Raw genomic sequence first — 16,805 nt, forward strand, 5'->3', positions numbered from 1 at the left:
TTTTTATATAAAAGTTTTTTTCTTTTCTTGCAGCTACAACAATAGCAACAATCAAAAGTATTTTTTATATCATAAACCTAGAGTAAACTAACAACACCCTCTATTACCTTTTAACAACTAAAAGAGATAGCGTTACGTAAAAAAAAATAAAAAAAACTATTGCTATAGTAGCTGTGCTCATGCTACTGCTACTATACTATAAATTGCTCTTGCATGTTGGTTCATGAATAAAATCTTATATCTCTACATCTTTTTTCTGCAAACATTTTATGGTAAAAAAAAATGAAAATTGAAATTTACTGTAGATACTAGTAAACGTATTTATACCAACCAAATACATATTCCAATTTATGAAATAGTAACAATAGTTGTCATCATCACTGTAGTAGTATAGAAGGTGGATTCATTTGGTCCCACACAAACATTCTATGTAGCCAAATGTCCCAAAAAAGGAAAAATAATCTATATTTTTTTTTACGTTGTAGGAATTGAACAGAAAAAAGAAATGTTGACAATATTTTTGCATATTGATTGTGTAACACCAAATTGCCAGTTTATATGCTTACATTTTTTCTCCATTGTGTTTATAGTACTCTATATAGAGAGTAACACAGATCCAGATATTTTGTATTCTCATAATAACACACATATTCAATAGAATCAACTTGAATTGATTGCAACATTCTATGTACATATTTTTTTTGTTACTTGTTGTAGAGGTAATAGTTAGCTAAATATTTGACTGTAAATACATATATGTTTTTACATACATACATATGTTACCAGCAGAAACTTCATTATGACTAGTACTCACTCACTGATAATGACTCAACTCACTTTTCAATAACGACTACATACTGCCTGCATTACTTTTAAGTACTTTTATAATGACTTACATATAATCAGATATGTAAATGCTTTATTTGGAGATTTAACATTTTCTTTGCCCATTATATCTCATCGCTCGTTAGAAACTGAGCACAAAATAGTGTTTTAGTAAAATAAAACCCACCTATGTATTAACTTCCTTTTTGTAAGTGTTTATTTAATGAGTTAAAATGCTAAGGAATAAGCATTTAAAAGCGGCTTTATTTTAGCTTTTTTAACTCATTACTTTTCAATGTAAGTTTTTGCTGGGTAGTTGTTTATATAGTAGACTGCTGGGTTTTATAATATCAAAAAACAATTCAGTTTTTTCTTTTAGAGACAATTTTTAGAATTTGTTCCAACCTAACAAGAACGGCTGCCAACGGAACCACTTTAGATTATTAAACAACTACCTTGCATTTAATGATGGAGCCCTTACTTCAGGAATTCGTTATGTGGTTTTGTCGAATATAAGGGTAATTGTCGAATATAAGGGTAAATATATTCGACAATGCTGAATCTTTTATACCCACCATCAAACCGTATTCCGTAAATGGAATGCTCCCCTATAAACATTAGGTTGATATTTGAAATAGGACTTAAGTCAATTATGGACACATCCCTTTCGCATTAACAAAATATTAAAATCTAAAAACAAAATATTTTTGTCCAACTTCTGAACCATGAACATATATGGGCGGTCAATCGGGTCAATTATAAAATTCGGTACAGAGATTTTGGATTGTAAGAAACTTACTTCTGTATATCGAAATTCATAGCTACACTCGCATTTTTAAGGGGGTAAGGTCAAATATGGATCGATTCTCATAAGATTCGGTAGAGAGATTTTAACGCATAAGGAACTTGTTTATGTCGAATTTCATCGCTATACTCTTATTATTAAGGCAGTAATGATTTTCTGAAAGCTACCTTATATGGGAGGTAGGGTAAATTATTATAAATTAAATCCAGCGCTAGACTCGAAAAAGTCATTTTTTGGAGGGGACCATATTTGAACCGATTTGGTAGAGAAAATTTGGATCATATGAAACTTATTTATGTCGTATTTCATCGCATTTTTAAAGCAGTTATGACAGTTAATACTGTTTTTCGGGGGGCCACTTGTATAGACGCTATGGAAAAACGTAGACCGAAATTGTCCATTTTCAATACCAAACAAATCTTGCCTATAAGAAATATTTGTGGAAATTTTGAACTCTGTAGCTCTTTCTGTTCGGACTCTATCGTGCTTTCAACAAACAGACGAACGGACAGAAATGGATATATCGTCTTAGAATATAATGACCCAGAATATATACTTGTGTGGGTCGATGTGTTACAAACGAAATTACAAAAACAATATACTCCATCTTTTTTGATGGTGGAAAAATACGCATATCAAGTACTTTTTTTTAATTTTGATACCATACTTGATATTTGTGCATATCTGATATATTGATTCATGATTTGAATCTCAAAGATATAGTCTGGTCTTCAAGACATGATTTTCCATGTTTTTTGACTATATTTGATGATCATCATTCCCCTTCATCAGTTTCCTAATGAGTTAAACATACGAATGTATATTGGTACTGCCAGGTTTATACTTTGATATTTTAATTCTCTGAATAAAATTTTCCTTTATACATTTTAACTTCAGTATCTATATTGTGGTTCTCAACATTCTCGGAACAGGAACTTAATAATATTTACTGATTATTAGTTAAATAGACCACTTTATGAAGTCATACTTGCGAAAAATGTTATACTCTAAGCTCCAAAGTTATTTTTCAACTAAAACAAATATTTAATTGAGAAAAATAACAAAAAAAAAAAAAAAAAACAATGTACTTAGAATTAATTACAACTCTTTTCAATGAAATAAACATTAACTAAAAAATACTTTAATGTATTAATGTAATTAGATACATTTCTATCTCTGGGGTGTAATTTGCAATTTTTTTTGCACTCCTTTTATTTAGTATGTATGCTGAGAAATAAATGTTTGATGCATTACTTTGTAAAGCAAAGGCTATTTCCATTAAAATTTGTTAATGAATATACGTTTTAAGTAACACAAAAACTAAAGTTAAAAGTAATGACCCTTAGATAGTATTTTTGTGTTATTTAAAATAAAATATACATATTTTTTATAGTAAAGAAAAATCTATACAAAATCATTTGTTTATGTTTATAATAAGTTTCTTTCTAATATTTAAATTGTTTTAGAAATCTGCTAAATAAGCAGTAATTTTTTTGTTGTTTGCCCTCTAAGGATTATAGTTTTCTTTTTTTGCTTTTGACGTGCAACTAAACCATTTCACTACTCAAAGAAAAAAAAATAAGCACTAAATCCATAAAAACGTAACTGAAACACGTTGGCCACTAAAGTAGAACATTAAAAGTAAAAAAAGTACGAAATGAACACAAAACGCTTATTTATTCTGTTAACAAAAAGAGGGAAGTGTAGAGAAAGAAAAATACTAATAGCAGCGATTTTTTACCATTTTTTGCATTTAATCTTGGTTTAAGAATGGTAACAAAAAAATTTGTTTTTAAAAAAGGGTATAATGCATAAAGCAGCAAAAGTAGAACGAGAGAAAAAAAAATTAAATCTACAAAAAATATTAAACCAGAAGGAACAAACTAAACGTAAGATTTTTTTAGTTTAATTAGCAAAAAAAATTAAGGTGAGAAAGGGTAGGGAAACGTATACTAGTAGAAGGGAAAAAAAAAATGTTAATAAAATTAACTGAATATAGAGATTTTTAAAAATTGCTTAAATATTATAAAACTATACTAGCTATATGAACACAACTGTTTATGTAAATAATAGGAAATAAGCTGTAAAACGCAACATACATATAAAAAATTGGAGCACAGAACTTAGACTTTTTGGAATAGACATAAGGGTGGTGCGGTTTGTATGGAGAAGAAATAAGGTACTGATGTTCCCAACGAAATTGAAAGTTTTGTTAATTCTAATTTATCGTTTCTCAAAACATTCGAATTAATTTTTTCCGTAAAAACTAATAGCTATTTTTTTACCTTCTTGTTTGCAGGTAATCGTAGTAAGTACTTACATAACTCCCTATTTATAAGCGAGTGTGGTAAGTATTTGTCTCCAAAGTCTTCACGATGTTAAAATAATAAATTAAAATGCTATTTTGTAAGTAAATAATTTCCCAGATATCTGGTACTTACACAACAACTTTCTTTTCAATGACTAATGCCGAAGTGCTCTACGTGAGTACCTGCTGTGTTGGCCTATCTCACGATGGTCTTTTTCAACCACTGGGTGAGCTTTGTGACGACTCACCACCGCCCCATTGTGTTTGTTACACGTAGGTGGCAATTTACGTATATGGATGCCGGTCCAATATACGCGCACTTTGCTCAAGTAATTGAGCTATCTGCTGCCCCGTTGCTTAACTTCCGAGATGTAAAACATCACTTTCGTTTACAACCACGTAGATGGGAAGGCCTCTGTTGAGTCGGCAACAGCACCTAGAGACGTAACCGGTAGACCGAAGTACGAATCCATCAAATAAGCCGAGACTTTGTTCTTACTCACAGTGGCACACTGTGGTAATTCTGATATGAACAGAGTTTACTCTGAACATATCTGGATAAGGAAGGAAAATTCAATGGTATCATTTCTATATGATACCTTTCATCCATCATCATTCAACCCAGCACACTTCTCATTCAGCCGACACACTCATAAGAGAAAAACATACGACTCATTTATTCTAGGTGACGGGTGGGGGAGGCCCGCATACCCTACATTTATCCCGTACCATATACAATTAACACCAACTCATCTCCAACGCTTAGTCCCACAGTCACTCCTCTGTGGGGTATCTGTTGTTCTCGGCAACAGCAACGAACTTATCCCGAAATATTAACTTCACCTTACATCAGTCCTTTAACCGCCACTTACTTTCCCCGCAAATCTGGGTTTAAACCACAGCCACTACGTGGATCCCGAAGGAACCTAAACCAACTGACCAGCAAGGACATAGTCCTGTGGGCAGCTGGCCACCCCCGGAGTACCAGATTATGTGGTTCTCTGGTTAGACCCCATGTGAAATCATACCAAGAACTAGCCGAGGAGTGAAGTGACATGACCAATTTATAGTCCCGGCAGACTAGAGGTAGTGATAACACCTCTTTTCTTCCGGATTGCAATACACCAAGATGAGATCTATCATCAAGGAAACGTGACCGGGGGCACTTTTCAATTACTATTACATATCGGGTGATTTATTTTTCAGTAATTTTATAATTACTTACATATAATGAGATAGGTAAGCACTTTATTTAAATAAGTTGGGGTATTGTGAAAAGAACAGCAAACTAACGAGCGAGAATTCTAGGTTCGTATTCTGTGTGATTAATTTTTGGGTGCGTAAAAAAACTACCATTCATAAGCACTTATTTAAGTAGTTATTGGTTATTGGATGCCACCCTAATACATACTTATACTTATACACACGGCCACTAATATAGCTTAAAAATCTCAGTACACGTTTTAACACCACAAATGCGCGGTTTAACGAGGGAAAAAATTCCTTGCATTTTTTTTCCTCTCTATTTAATAATAAAAAAGTAAATAATAAAAAATGTTATTTTTATATTTTAATTTTCCGTTTTTACTATATTTCTGTTTGCTGTTCTTAGTTTTCTTTTTTTGTGTCGTTTTCGTTATTGTTGTTATTATTGCTTTTGTTGTCATAACAAATACATATGCTCTTAACTAAAACTTTAGTTTAAGTGTATAAGAGTAATAAGTAGTAGTAAATTTGTGAATGCGTAAAATACTATAGCAACCTTTCTATAAAGACATTCCAGCAATTTAATGAGGAGTCGATGTGTCTCATTAAGTTTGATCTTCTAAATACTGGGTTATTTGACATCAATGTGCAATTTGTTATGCAAAGAAATAATCTCGTTTTCTCTTTTTGTCTTTAAATAATCTAAAGGGTCAAACTAGAATCAATTGTAATTGAAGTGATATAACTATCAGTGTAGTATCAATTGACTTGCTCTAGGATACAATCACTACAAAGCCACTAGTTCGGTACAGCCAGTTCAAATTGCAGGGACACTCATAAGCTTTTTATGTGCATATCATAAGCTTTTTATGTGCACTTCCCACACATTCACATACATACACGTCTAAAGGAAACAGATATGGATGTAGGTGTTTAACTTTTTTTCTACTCCACTGCTCTAGTCTGCTCTATTGTTTAAGCTTTAGTATTTCCTGTTTGCTTATGCATAGAATTATTATTGTTGCTGTTGTTATTTTATTTCATTGTATTTTGTATACATATATACTTTTTCTCATCTTTACAGTTTCTCTGTTCTATTCTTCATATGCATCTGTTTGCATATTTTTTTGCTGTTGTACAATTATTCTTTCATTGTCAACTTTTAGACAATGAAAACTTTTCATACGCCACGTTGCTTAAAAACATTGGGAATGAATGAAAATACGGAAAGAACCAAGACAAACAAAAAAATAGAATCACAGCTTAGGAACCTGCAGTCAAAGACATAGACAAAACACTAGAGAGCGTAAAAGAGCGTTATGTGCAACAAAAAATAATAATACTTTTTATATGGATGTATTTCGCTGGCAACATTAAACAATTAAGTTGGGGAAGAAAAAAAAAATAAGCTAAAGAAAGAATGCATCTCAGGTGGTTTCATTCAAATTTTATGTGCGCTTAAAAATACAGCACACATACAGCAACACTCACTTATGGCCTTAGAAGTGTATTTTTTCCAGCTAAAAATAAAAGAATTTAACTTCAATTACATGAGTTGAAAAAGAAAATATTCCATTTCCTGTTTCCATATAAACAATTTGATATGGTAGCGAACAATAATATTTATATATAAAAACTCGCATTGTTAAAATAATTTAACCAGAAGAACGTGTTTTTTATAACAAAAAAATTTTAATAGAAAATAAAATGAAATACACTTAAATGAGTTTTTTTTTTATTAGAAAAAATAATCTCATACATACTCTTAATGGACGTAGACTTTGTTAATTCTTTTGTACAAAATAAAAGAGAAAATATAACCTACTTTTAGGTTAGTTAAAAGTATAAAATTTGACATGTTTTAACTGACTAATATATTAGAAACCAAAAGGTGTTAAAATATCAAATATCCACAATTGTTACTTTAAATAGTTTTATATAAAAAAATTTTACAAAATATATACTTATATTGATAATGGCATCCATGATTACATTTGTTGAAGCCAGGATTTCATAAAGTCAATTACACATTATCCATGTATTAATTACTTGTAATGTGTAATTGAACAATAACCAATTACAATTATTTTGTAATTTTAAATGAATTTACAATTACTTGTAATGTGTAATTAACTAATAACCAATTATTGGTAATTGAATTACTTGTAATTATAATTTTGTAATTAGAATTACATGTAATTTGAAGGGAAAGAATTCATAATTACAAGTATGTAATTTCACAAGTAATTATAATTACTGAAAATTCAATTCCAATTACTTAAAATGTAATTGAAAATGCAATCATTACCCCACATTCTTGAAGCTTTACCCCACATCATTACCCCACATTTTTAAGCAAATATTGAAACCGCGATAACAGTTTTGAGAAATGTTATCTTAGTATGAACTAAACTTTAATTTTCGGTCGGAACATCAATACATAATTTATTCAAGTCATTTTCTGAAGGGGGCCCAATCATGACAAAAATCAAAAGTAGAAAATTTAACATAATTATGAACAATTGTGCAATTGTGTGGTACGGTTGCATGGGCCTAGGCGAAATAATGGACCGATTTTATTTTCAATAGGCTTTATCCTTGTCAAAGAATAGTATGTGCCAAATTTCATCAAATGATCTTGAAAATTGCGAGCTGTAGCGTGCGCATCAGGTTTACATGGACACACAGACGGACAGACAAATGTACATAGCTAAATGGACTAGAAAGTGATTCTGAGCCGATAGGTATATTTTAAGGTGGGTTTGGGAACAATATTTTTGGGTGCTACAAACATTAGCACAAATGTATAATACCCTTCCCACTATCATTGCTCATCGTAGTAGATTTTTAAAACTGAAAAAAATATTAATTATTCTGTTGCCTTTTTCTGGCAGAAAAAATCTACATGAAATAAAATATGAGCCGCCTAAAATTATACACAATTAAAAATGTTTGCTTACAAGTGTAACACAATTTTTTAATGTCATATTTTAAGCTAAGTATAATTAATCTTTTAAAGTATACTTTAAGGAGATGAATATTACAGTTGGGCATTTGTTTACATAAAACAAAATATTTAAATTAATTTTTTATTAAATAGCGAAAAAAGAAGTAATAATGTGTACAGTTTTGGGAAGAAAATGTATAAAAATTGAAGGATTATGTAAAAAAACACTAGTTAAAGCCGATAGTAGCCGATAGTTAAGCCGATAGAAGAAGGCGACTGATATCTTTCAATAATTTTCCAATCAATTAGAACCAATCTATGTAGTTTATTGATAGCAGACTGATCTATTTCTCAATCCAAACTTTAGAGAATAAATATTTAAAATATCTTTAAATCCACTTCCAAAGATCTTTACTTTTTTATTTTCATGGCCTTGGTAAATTAATTAAAAAATTCGTACAAACATGATAAAATGTAATATATTCATTTATTTGATTACAACATGTGTCTGATACTTTATTCAAATCCCCAAAAGTTATTTACTATGTAGTCGAAATTGACATTATTTTTTCTTATAACTTTATTCTTTTATATGCTCAAAATCGATGGTATCGGTGGTTAAATCACACTTGTATATACAAGTAGTTTTATAACAATTTGATTTATTTATGGAAGGCAGACAAAAAAAATACATAAAGATTTGGAACCACAAGTACACATGTATATAAAAACAAATATTATACAAATACACAAAACAATCACAGAACAATACCCAATTGGTTAAATAAAATCTATGTAGATGATAGCAAAAAACAAAAAAGAAGAAAACCCCTGTAAGAAAAACATATGAAGCAATTTTATAAATATTAGTTAGTTAGACAGCTAAGTTTAGACTCTATCTATAGATGCATATACATACATATGTAAGTATATGAGTTTGTATTGAATCGTATTTTTTTGTTTGTGATAACGTGGCTTAAAAGCTTTAACAATCCACATTTCATTCATCTACTTTCATTTATACCATAAAGGTTTTTTTGTGTTTCTGTGTCAGATTTCGCCTGTTAGGTATGCTATATTTTTTATATAGGTTTGTATGTTTGTTTATAAATATTTTTCTTTATATAATTTTTTTCGTTATATCCCCACAAATCTCTTGGTAATATGATATTTTCAATTTCCATTTGTAGATTTCATTTATCAATATGTTACACAGTTAAACTAACTACAGCTAGAAAAAAATTCATCGTTGAATTTTTATCCTTTTTTTTTTTTTTTTGTTCTCTCGTTTAGTTGGTTGCCTCCTTTACTATTTCATTTGATAACGCTAGTCTGTGTTTGTTGCTGTATCTCTGTTGTAGAATAGAAAAAATGTATAAGCTTAAAATTCATATTATTTGTCATACCGGCAATATGTTATTGTTCTCTTTGAAATGGCTTAAATATGGAGAAAAAAAAGCGCAAAAAATGCCATCGATTTAGAATTGGCAAAATAAGACGTGCAAAATGTAAAAACTTTGTCAGATACTATATGTATGTATATTTAATAATAAATAGAAAAATATTTGTAAAAGTGAGCAGTGGTGATTGTAAATGAAACAGTGGTTTGGAAAGGTTTTTCTTGAAATGACAAAAATGTTTTTGGGGAAAAGGTTGTAAATAATTAGTATGGGTTGTTTCAAAAGTCGATATTGCGCAAAAAATTCCATATACCGATCGATCGAATGGAAAAATTGCATATAAAAGCATATAAAAGAGTTCGTTTCCTCATAGATCTACCGATTGATCGGATTGTTTGTTGATAGACGTTCTTACTCGATCCAAATGGAAAAATAGAATATCAGAGATTTGGGGAAAGAAAAAATCTATGATCTTCCTTCCCAATGAGGTCCCCCATATAGAACCCCTTTAGGAGATGAGTTATACTCATAATTTTATTGACTTAAAAATACGAGTTTAGCGATGAAAAATTCCCTTCAAAAAATGACTTTAACGATAATTACTGACTTAAAAATACGATATAAAGAACACAATGAAATTTAACATAAAGAAGTTTCATGGAAATTTTAATTTTACCCCTCATATGAAGCCCCTTCAGAAAATGGCTTTAAAGTAATCTTCAGAAAATGACGTTAACGATCATTACTGGCTTAAAAATACGATATAAAGAACGCAATAAAATTTGACATAAAGAAATTTATTGTAAACTTAAAACTTCCTACCAATCGGTCTATAAGTGATCGTTCTCCCCATACAAAATCCCCTTCAAAAAATTACTTTAACGATAATTACTGCCTTAAAAATACGATATAAAGAACGCAATGAAATTTGATAAAACGTTTCTTGGAAATTTAAATTTTTCTACCGAATTTCAGGAGGATCGATAGATAACTAATTTTACCCCTCATATGATGCCCCTTCAGAAAATTGCTTTAATGGATATTATCAGCATAAAAAAGGCCAAAACCACAAAGTAGAGGAATTAGACCAAGAATACTTTTTTATTTGATACAATGAAATTGGTATAAACTCAAGGTAACTTAAATACATTTTCTGTCATACAGTTGTAGATACGAAACCACTGTTCTTTCTATTTGTAAATAATAAATTGGTTTACTCTAGATTTCTAAAAAATTTGTCCACAGAACAAACGCGATTGAAAAACTGTCTATGAAAAAATAAAAAGTGAAAAAATATGACAACAATCAATGAATATTTCAAACAAAACCGCATACAACTAAACAACATAAAAACAAATATACAAATATGAAGGCAAATTTCGAAAAAAAAACACAGCTGTTACAAAACCGCGCACACACACATACACACTTGTATAAACTCAAACAAAAACCAATACCATAGTGGCAGTATAAACTAACGGTATTCATATGAGTGGCTTTGACTCAGACAACAGATTTCAAGTTACGCGCTTTTTTTTTTTGGTTTATTTTCCAGTGTCATGTGTGTGTAGGAAAAAGGAAACAGAAATTGTAAGGCTTAATGTGAAATAAGTTGGATTCGTGTTTGTTTGCTTGTTAGTGTGTGATATATTTCAACATATTTTATGGCCGTTACTTTGATATGCACATAATTTTAGTAGTTTTATTTTTATTTTTAGTTATTTGCAAATTTTTTTCGTGTGTGTTTTTTGTGAATTACTTTTTCCCAAAGCCTGATGGAACTTTATGTTGTTATACATTATAAATGTTTATGTGAGTGTGCTTGTGCTTTTTCCAATACTGCAACATTTTTTTCTTATTCTGCTTGTAATTTTTTGTATATGGCCAACAGCAAAAAACAACCACAAATACAAATAAATAGTTAATTTTTTTTATTTTTATTGTAAATTCGTTTCATTTTTGTTGCTTCTGTTCCCTCTTTGGTTACGAAATATGAGAGAATATGTATATGAATGTATGTATGTACAAATGTGGATATGAAGCTTGCTGGTGATACTGATGAAATTCCCTTTACAAGTTTTGGTTTTTGTTCATCTGCTTTAGTTCCTTCCTGTTGGCGAAAAGGCACGTTTATTTTATGAATGTATTCAATTTTTGTGTTTGTTATTTGTGTATATTATATACATATGTATATGTATGTATGAATAAATGTTTAAATATATGATACAACATGTTGTTATTGCTGGTGTCTTTTTTTTATGAAATTTAAGTGAAATCACTTAAAATCTTACTCAAATAGAAGATGAAATAATAAAAAAAAAAAACTAAAAAAAAAGAACAGAGAGTAACACAGCACAAACAATTCTTAAATTTTTATCCATAACAAACATATTCCATATAAATATGAAAATATTTACCATATAAAACATTCAACAATATGTTTTACTACAATCTTCATGTTATAAATATGTAGTTATTCTTCGAAATCTTCGGAAAACAAATAAAATAAAATTGAATTCAATCCGTAGCAGAGCGATTGCAAAAGAAGGGATGTAGTATGTACAAACATATGATGATGATGGGTTTAATACATAAAATACTTGAATTGAATTCAAGTGGTAGTCTATAAAAATATGATTTGTATTTATTGGTATTCATGAGTACGGTTGCATGAATATGAACGGCTGTTTGTTATGTAATTGTTTTACCAATTCAATTCAATTTATATATTTTCTGTAACAAATATAAATTGTTGTGTTTATTGTGGTTTGAAAATGTGTTATGTTTTATTTGATATCTTTCTGTTCTCCATTTAATAATTTATTAAGTAATTGATTTTAAGTGAACAATATAAAATTTCTTCGTATGTTTGTATGTTTGCCTTAAAGTAGGCAATGTTTTTTTTTTGGCCTAAGGTAGGAAAATATAATTAAGCATAAAATTCTTTGTATATTTTATGATCAAAGACAGGCATATTAAGAAATTCTAGGAAATTTAACAATATAAAGTAAAAAATGTGCAAAAAGTTGACTGTTAAGTCACAGCAACTCAACCACTATTTATTTCTAAAATGGATCTAATTTTCATTATATTGATTAGCTTTTATTCCAATTTTATTTGCAACAAATAAAATCGTTTAAGTTTAACTAACCTAATTTTAAAAGTATTTTTAAAACAACGTATATACTCTCAGTTATTTTATTTCTAGGGCACGACAAATTTAATGCCAACTTTCAATCATTTCCAATAACACCATTAAATATATGGGCAATTTCGTATCAAGTGACCCCATTTAAAATATCAATTTGGATGAAATTTGCACCAGTTGGAGAAATAACTATCTAAAGTCCTTTGGACAATTTTTGGTAGGACCAATAGGTGAAAAGTTACAATCATTTGAAATAAACCCTGTATGAATAAAATGCCTAACTTGAACCCCCCCTTTTACATCGGCAGTTCTTAACCGATATAGCAGAGAATTTGTGTCTGGTCTACTATCCAATAGTACTAACCTTGACACGAAATTGCCCATATAAATAAATTTAGCAAACTCAGTAAAATACAGGACATCACAACAACAACAAATTTTAAATTCATTATTTATTTCTCGCTCAAATTTGAACAATATTTACTAATTTGACAACATATACTCAAAATGATATTTGATACCTGTTAGTCAAAAACATTTTTGCAAATATGTTTGATGAAACACTTTTAATATTAGTAGACTTATACACACACATACATATATACAACTAAATAATCAGTGATTAAAATTTTAAAAATACCAAATGCCATGTGTATTATATATTGTGGTAATTTGTGGTCTTAAATTTTGCAAAATAGATTGGGTTTAGAAATGACAGTTGAAAATTAGAAAATTTAAATTAAAATAACTGTAGTGCTGCGTTTCGTTTAAACACAAGTTTAAGTTGATAAACTGTAACTATGAATTTTCCAAAAACAGGTCCAATTTTTACACTGATATTGAAACACGAATGTCGAAGTGCTTTACGTGAACACCTGCCCTGAGGGCCTTATTTCACGGTGGCCTTTTTCAACTACTGGGTGAGCGTTTGTGACGACTCACCACCGCCCCATTGTGATTATTACTTGCAGGTGGCAATTTACATATACGGAAGTTCCGATCCTGTATACATGCACTTTGCTCAAGTACTTGAGCTATCTAATCTCTAACTTTTCTGCCCGTTGCTTAACTTCCGAGATGCAAAAACATCACTTCCGTTTATAACCACGGAGATGGAATGGCCTCTGTTGAGTCGGCAAAAGCAAAGTAGATACTCAGCAAGAACTCGGTAATGGCTTGTACTTACATAACCACTTACTTTTCAAATACTACTACTTACCGCCTGCATTATTTTTAAGTACCCTTATAATAGCTTTTCTGTGTGACAAACCATTATTGGACGCAGAATAACATAACTAAGCAGTGGTGTTGTGAGAAAGAAAGCGATATAACGAACAGAAGCCCAGGTTCGTATTCTGTGTGAACAATTCCTTATTTGTAAGTATTTATTTAAGTAGTGATTTGTAAGCGAGCTTGGTAATGCCGTTCCTCCAATGTTATCACCGTGTTAAAATAATGAGTTAAAATGCTAATAAAGAACACATTACTTTTCAATGTAAGTTTTTCCTGTGTAGTTTTCTGTTGATAATAGAAAATTGAGTGTTTCAAAAATATATAACATTTTTTTAAAATCTTAAAAATTGGAAGAAAATCTTTTTTCCGTAATTGGACCCATAGGGTCCAGATTCAAAACCTAAAATCGAAAGACCTTCTTCTGTACGCTTGTGAAATTTTATTCATATCGGACTAACAATCTAGACCCTTTATTTTTGATCCATCCCACTGTGCATCAAATACTCTAAAACTAATTTATTGCAATCTGCATCTTTTTTCAAAAAATTCTCGGAATATCAGACTATTTCCTCCACGCAAGTATTTTGGATCTCTTATCTAATCAAAAATTTACTTGAATATCGATATCTCAGTCTGTTTATGTCTTTTTTTTTTTTGAGAGGATCCAGAAACATCGATATAATAGACTCCGGATAATTTCACAAAATCTAATTATTTTTTGATAAATATTTAAGGATTATGGTCCATTTGAAGAATAGCTTAAAGGGAAGGTTTGGATAGTGCCACGGATCTAATTGTTTCCATCTAAAAAGTGTCTTGAATGGATGATTTTTACCATCTAAAATGTATCTCGGAATACACAGTGGGCCAAAATCGAATTTTTTTGGAAATAAATCTGACGTTTTTAAAGGGCTTTGAGGATAAGTTTTGAAAATGGAATGAATAGTTAAAATTTTTATTTTTTTATTTTTATAAATTCTATAAAAATATCAAATTTTTCTTTATAACGCATTAATTTTATACAAATCGGTAATGACCAACGAAAAAACTTATAAATTTAAAATTGTTCAAAAATTGTAACTTTATTATTTAAGAAAAATCACAATTTGTTCCACTTTATAACACTTAAGTCTTTCCTGTTTTAATTACATAATTTTCTCCACAGAAATAGTGCGAACAATAAAATTTATCTCCCTGTTTGTTGTAAACATCAACTACAATAATAAAGTTTATTAAAACAAACTAACATTCCCGCAAGTAAAAATTTCCAAACCACTTTCTTCACTTCTTCAGCACACCCTACTTAGTTACATAAATAACCCGTTAATGTTTTTTCTAGCATTCCACACAAAAACACTATTAAAATTATAGAAAAAATGTATCTTACCTCGATTTGAAATGGCAGCTTCAGCGGTGTTCCACAATAGACATGAGTGCAGTAAACAAACGAGGCTAATTACGAATAAAAAACGACGACAATACTTTTTCATTTGTGGATAAACTGCTGCAGCACCGGAAAGTGAACAGGCTGACGTAGATGCAAAAGACGACGACAAGGGTAAAGACGTTACAGCAACACCTAAAAACGATGATGATGCTGCAATAACTTCTAAAGATTTTGTTGTTGTTGCTGATGATGTCAACAACAATGATGAGCTTTTAGTTGGTATTATTGTTGTTGCTGTCTCTGAAATTGGTTTTGTATGTGTTGCAGTAAAAGTGGCATTAGCATATTTAGCAGGCATTTTAGCGAAAGTGTGGCTGATGCTAGTGGCTGGTGCTTTAGTTGATATTGTTGCTTTTGGTGGTAGTTGTTTTAGTGTTGCTGCTGTTGTTGTTTTATTATCTTCATCTTCTATATAAGAAGAACCGTAATAATATTGTTTGTTGTAGTTGTTAAAATTAGTTAAAGGCATTATTGTGTGTGTGTTTTGTAAAAAGTTTCGTTTTTTCCACTAGAAAACAGAGCCTATCTTAAGGCTTAACAAGTTGGTGAATGTTTTTAAACTATTTATTTTCTAACTTTTTCTTTAATTTGTTTTTATAGTTTTTTTACACTGATTTCAGTTAGTTAATAATATTGTATTTATTTAACTTTAGTTTAATATTATTTTAACATTTTGTTCATTTAATTTTATTATTAAATTAAAGCCTAAGGTCAACACTGATTTTATTAAGCTGTTAATTGCATTAAAATTTCTTTTATATAACATACTTTTAGGGAATTTTCATTTTTTTATAATTACCATTTAATCATTACTAAATACATTGGGGAAAAAATCAATTAATTATATTATATTTCTGTTAATTTTTATTACAATCTTTTTTTAATAATTATTTAATTGTTATTGAACAATTTTATTTGTGTGTGTTTCTGCAGTTGAACGAATGGCAGTAATTTTATTACATGGCAAACGATTTCATTTTTTTAATGATTAAAATTCTGTGTAAATTTCGTTGTTTAGTTTAAATACCTGAAAATAAAAAATAAAGAGAATTTAAAATTATTTAATTAGTTTTACAGTAAGTTATGTGCTGTAAAAAAACTAATGTATAGAAATTTAGTTTTTAACCTAATTCACTTTCAATTTGTCATAATTCTAACGTAAATAATTTGTTTTTTTTTTTGTGCCATTATTTTTCCATGGACATAAATAAATGTTTTTTTTATTTGTTCTAACAAAAAATCTCCCCTAGTTTTTGTTAAGGTTTATAGTAAAAACCATTTGTTGCTGGCACTGTAGCATTAACAATTTGTGTAAAATAATTCACACACAAAAACCTTTAATTTAATTTAAACACACAAGCAATGGAGAGCAAGGATAGAGGTAAATTCGTTAATTGTTTTAAGTTGAGAAATATATATGCAGGATATTTGTTTTTTTTTTTTTTTTTGACTCTGCTAAAATTTTGCTCATTTCTGTTACACACAC

At 29.6% G+C, this 16,805-nt stretch overlaps 1 protein-coding gene across 1 annotated transcript in view; it reads right to left on the minus strand.

The window, feature by feature from the left end:
- The window catches only part of LOC119608784 (netrin receptor DCC), a 390,750-nt gene that overhangs the window by 315,081 nt on the left and 58,864 nt on the right, over positions 1–16,805 (minus strand). Inside the window, exon 2 of the mRNA XM_037963327.1 lies at positions 15,260–16,346. Within this exon, the coding sequence (XP_037819255.1) occupies positions 15,260–15,788 (529 nt within the window). The 5' untranslated portion in view covers positions 15,789–16,346. The remainder of the gene's footprint in view (positions 1–15,259; positions 16,347–16,805) is intronic.

Source organism: Lucilia sericata, unplaced genomic scaffold (genome assembly GCF_015586225.1).
Source record: "Lucilia sericata isolate MDLA Ls3-8-SP2 unplaced genomic scaffold, ASM1558622v1 Contig000022F_arrow, whole genome shotgun sequence".
Lineage (NCBI taxonomy): Eukaryota > Metazoa > Arthropoda > Insecta > Diptera > Calliphoridae > Lucilia > Lucilia sericata.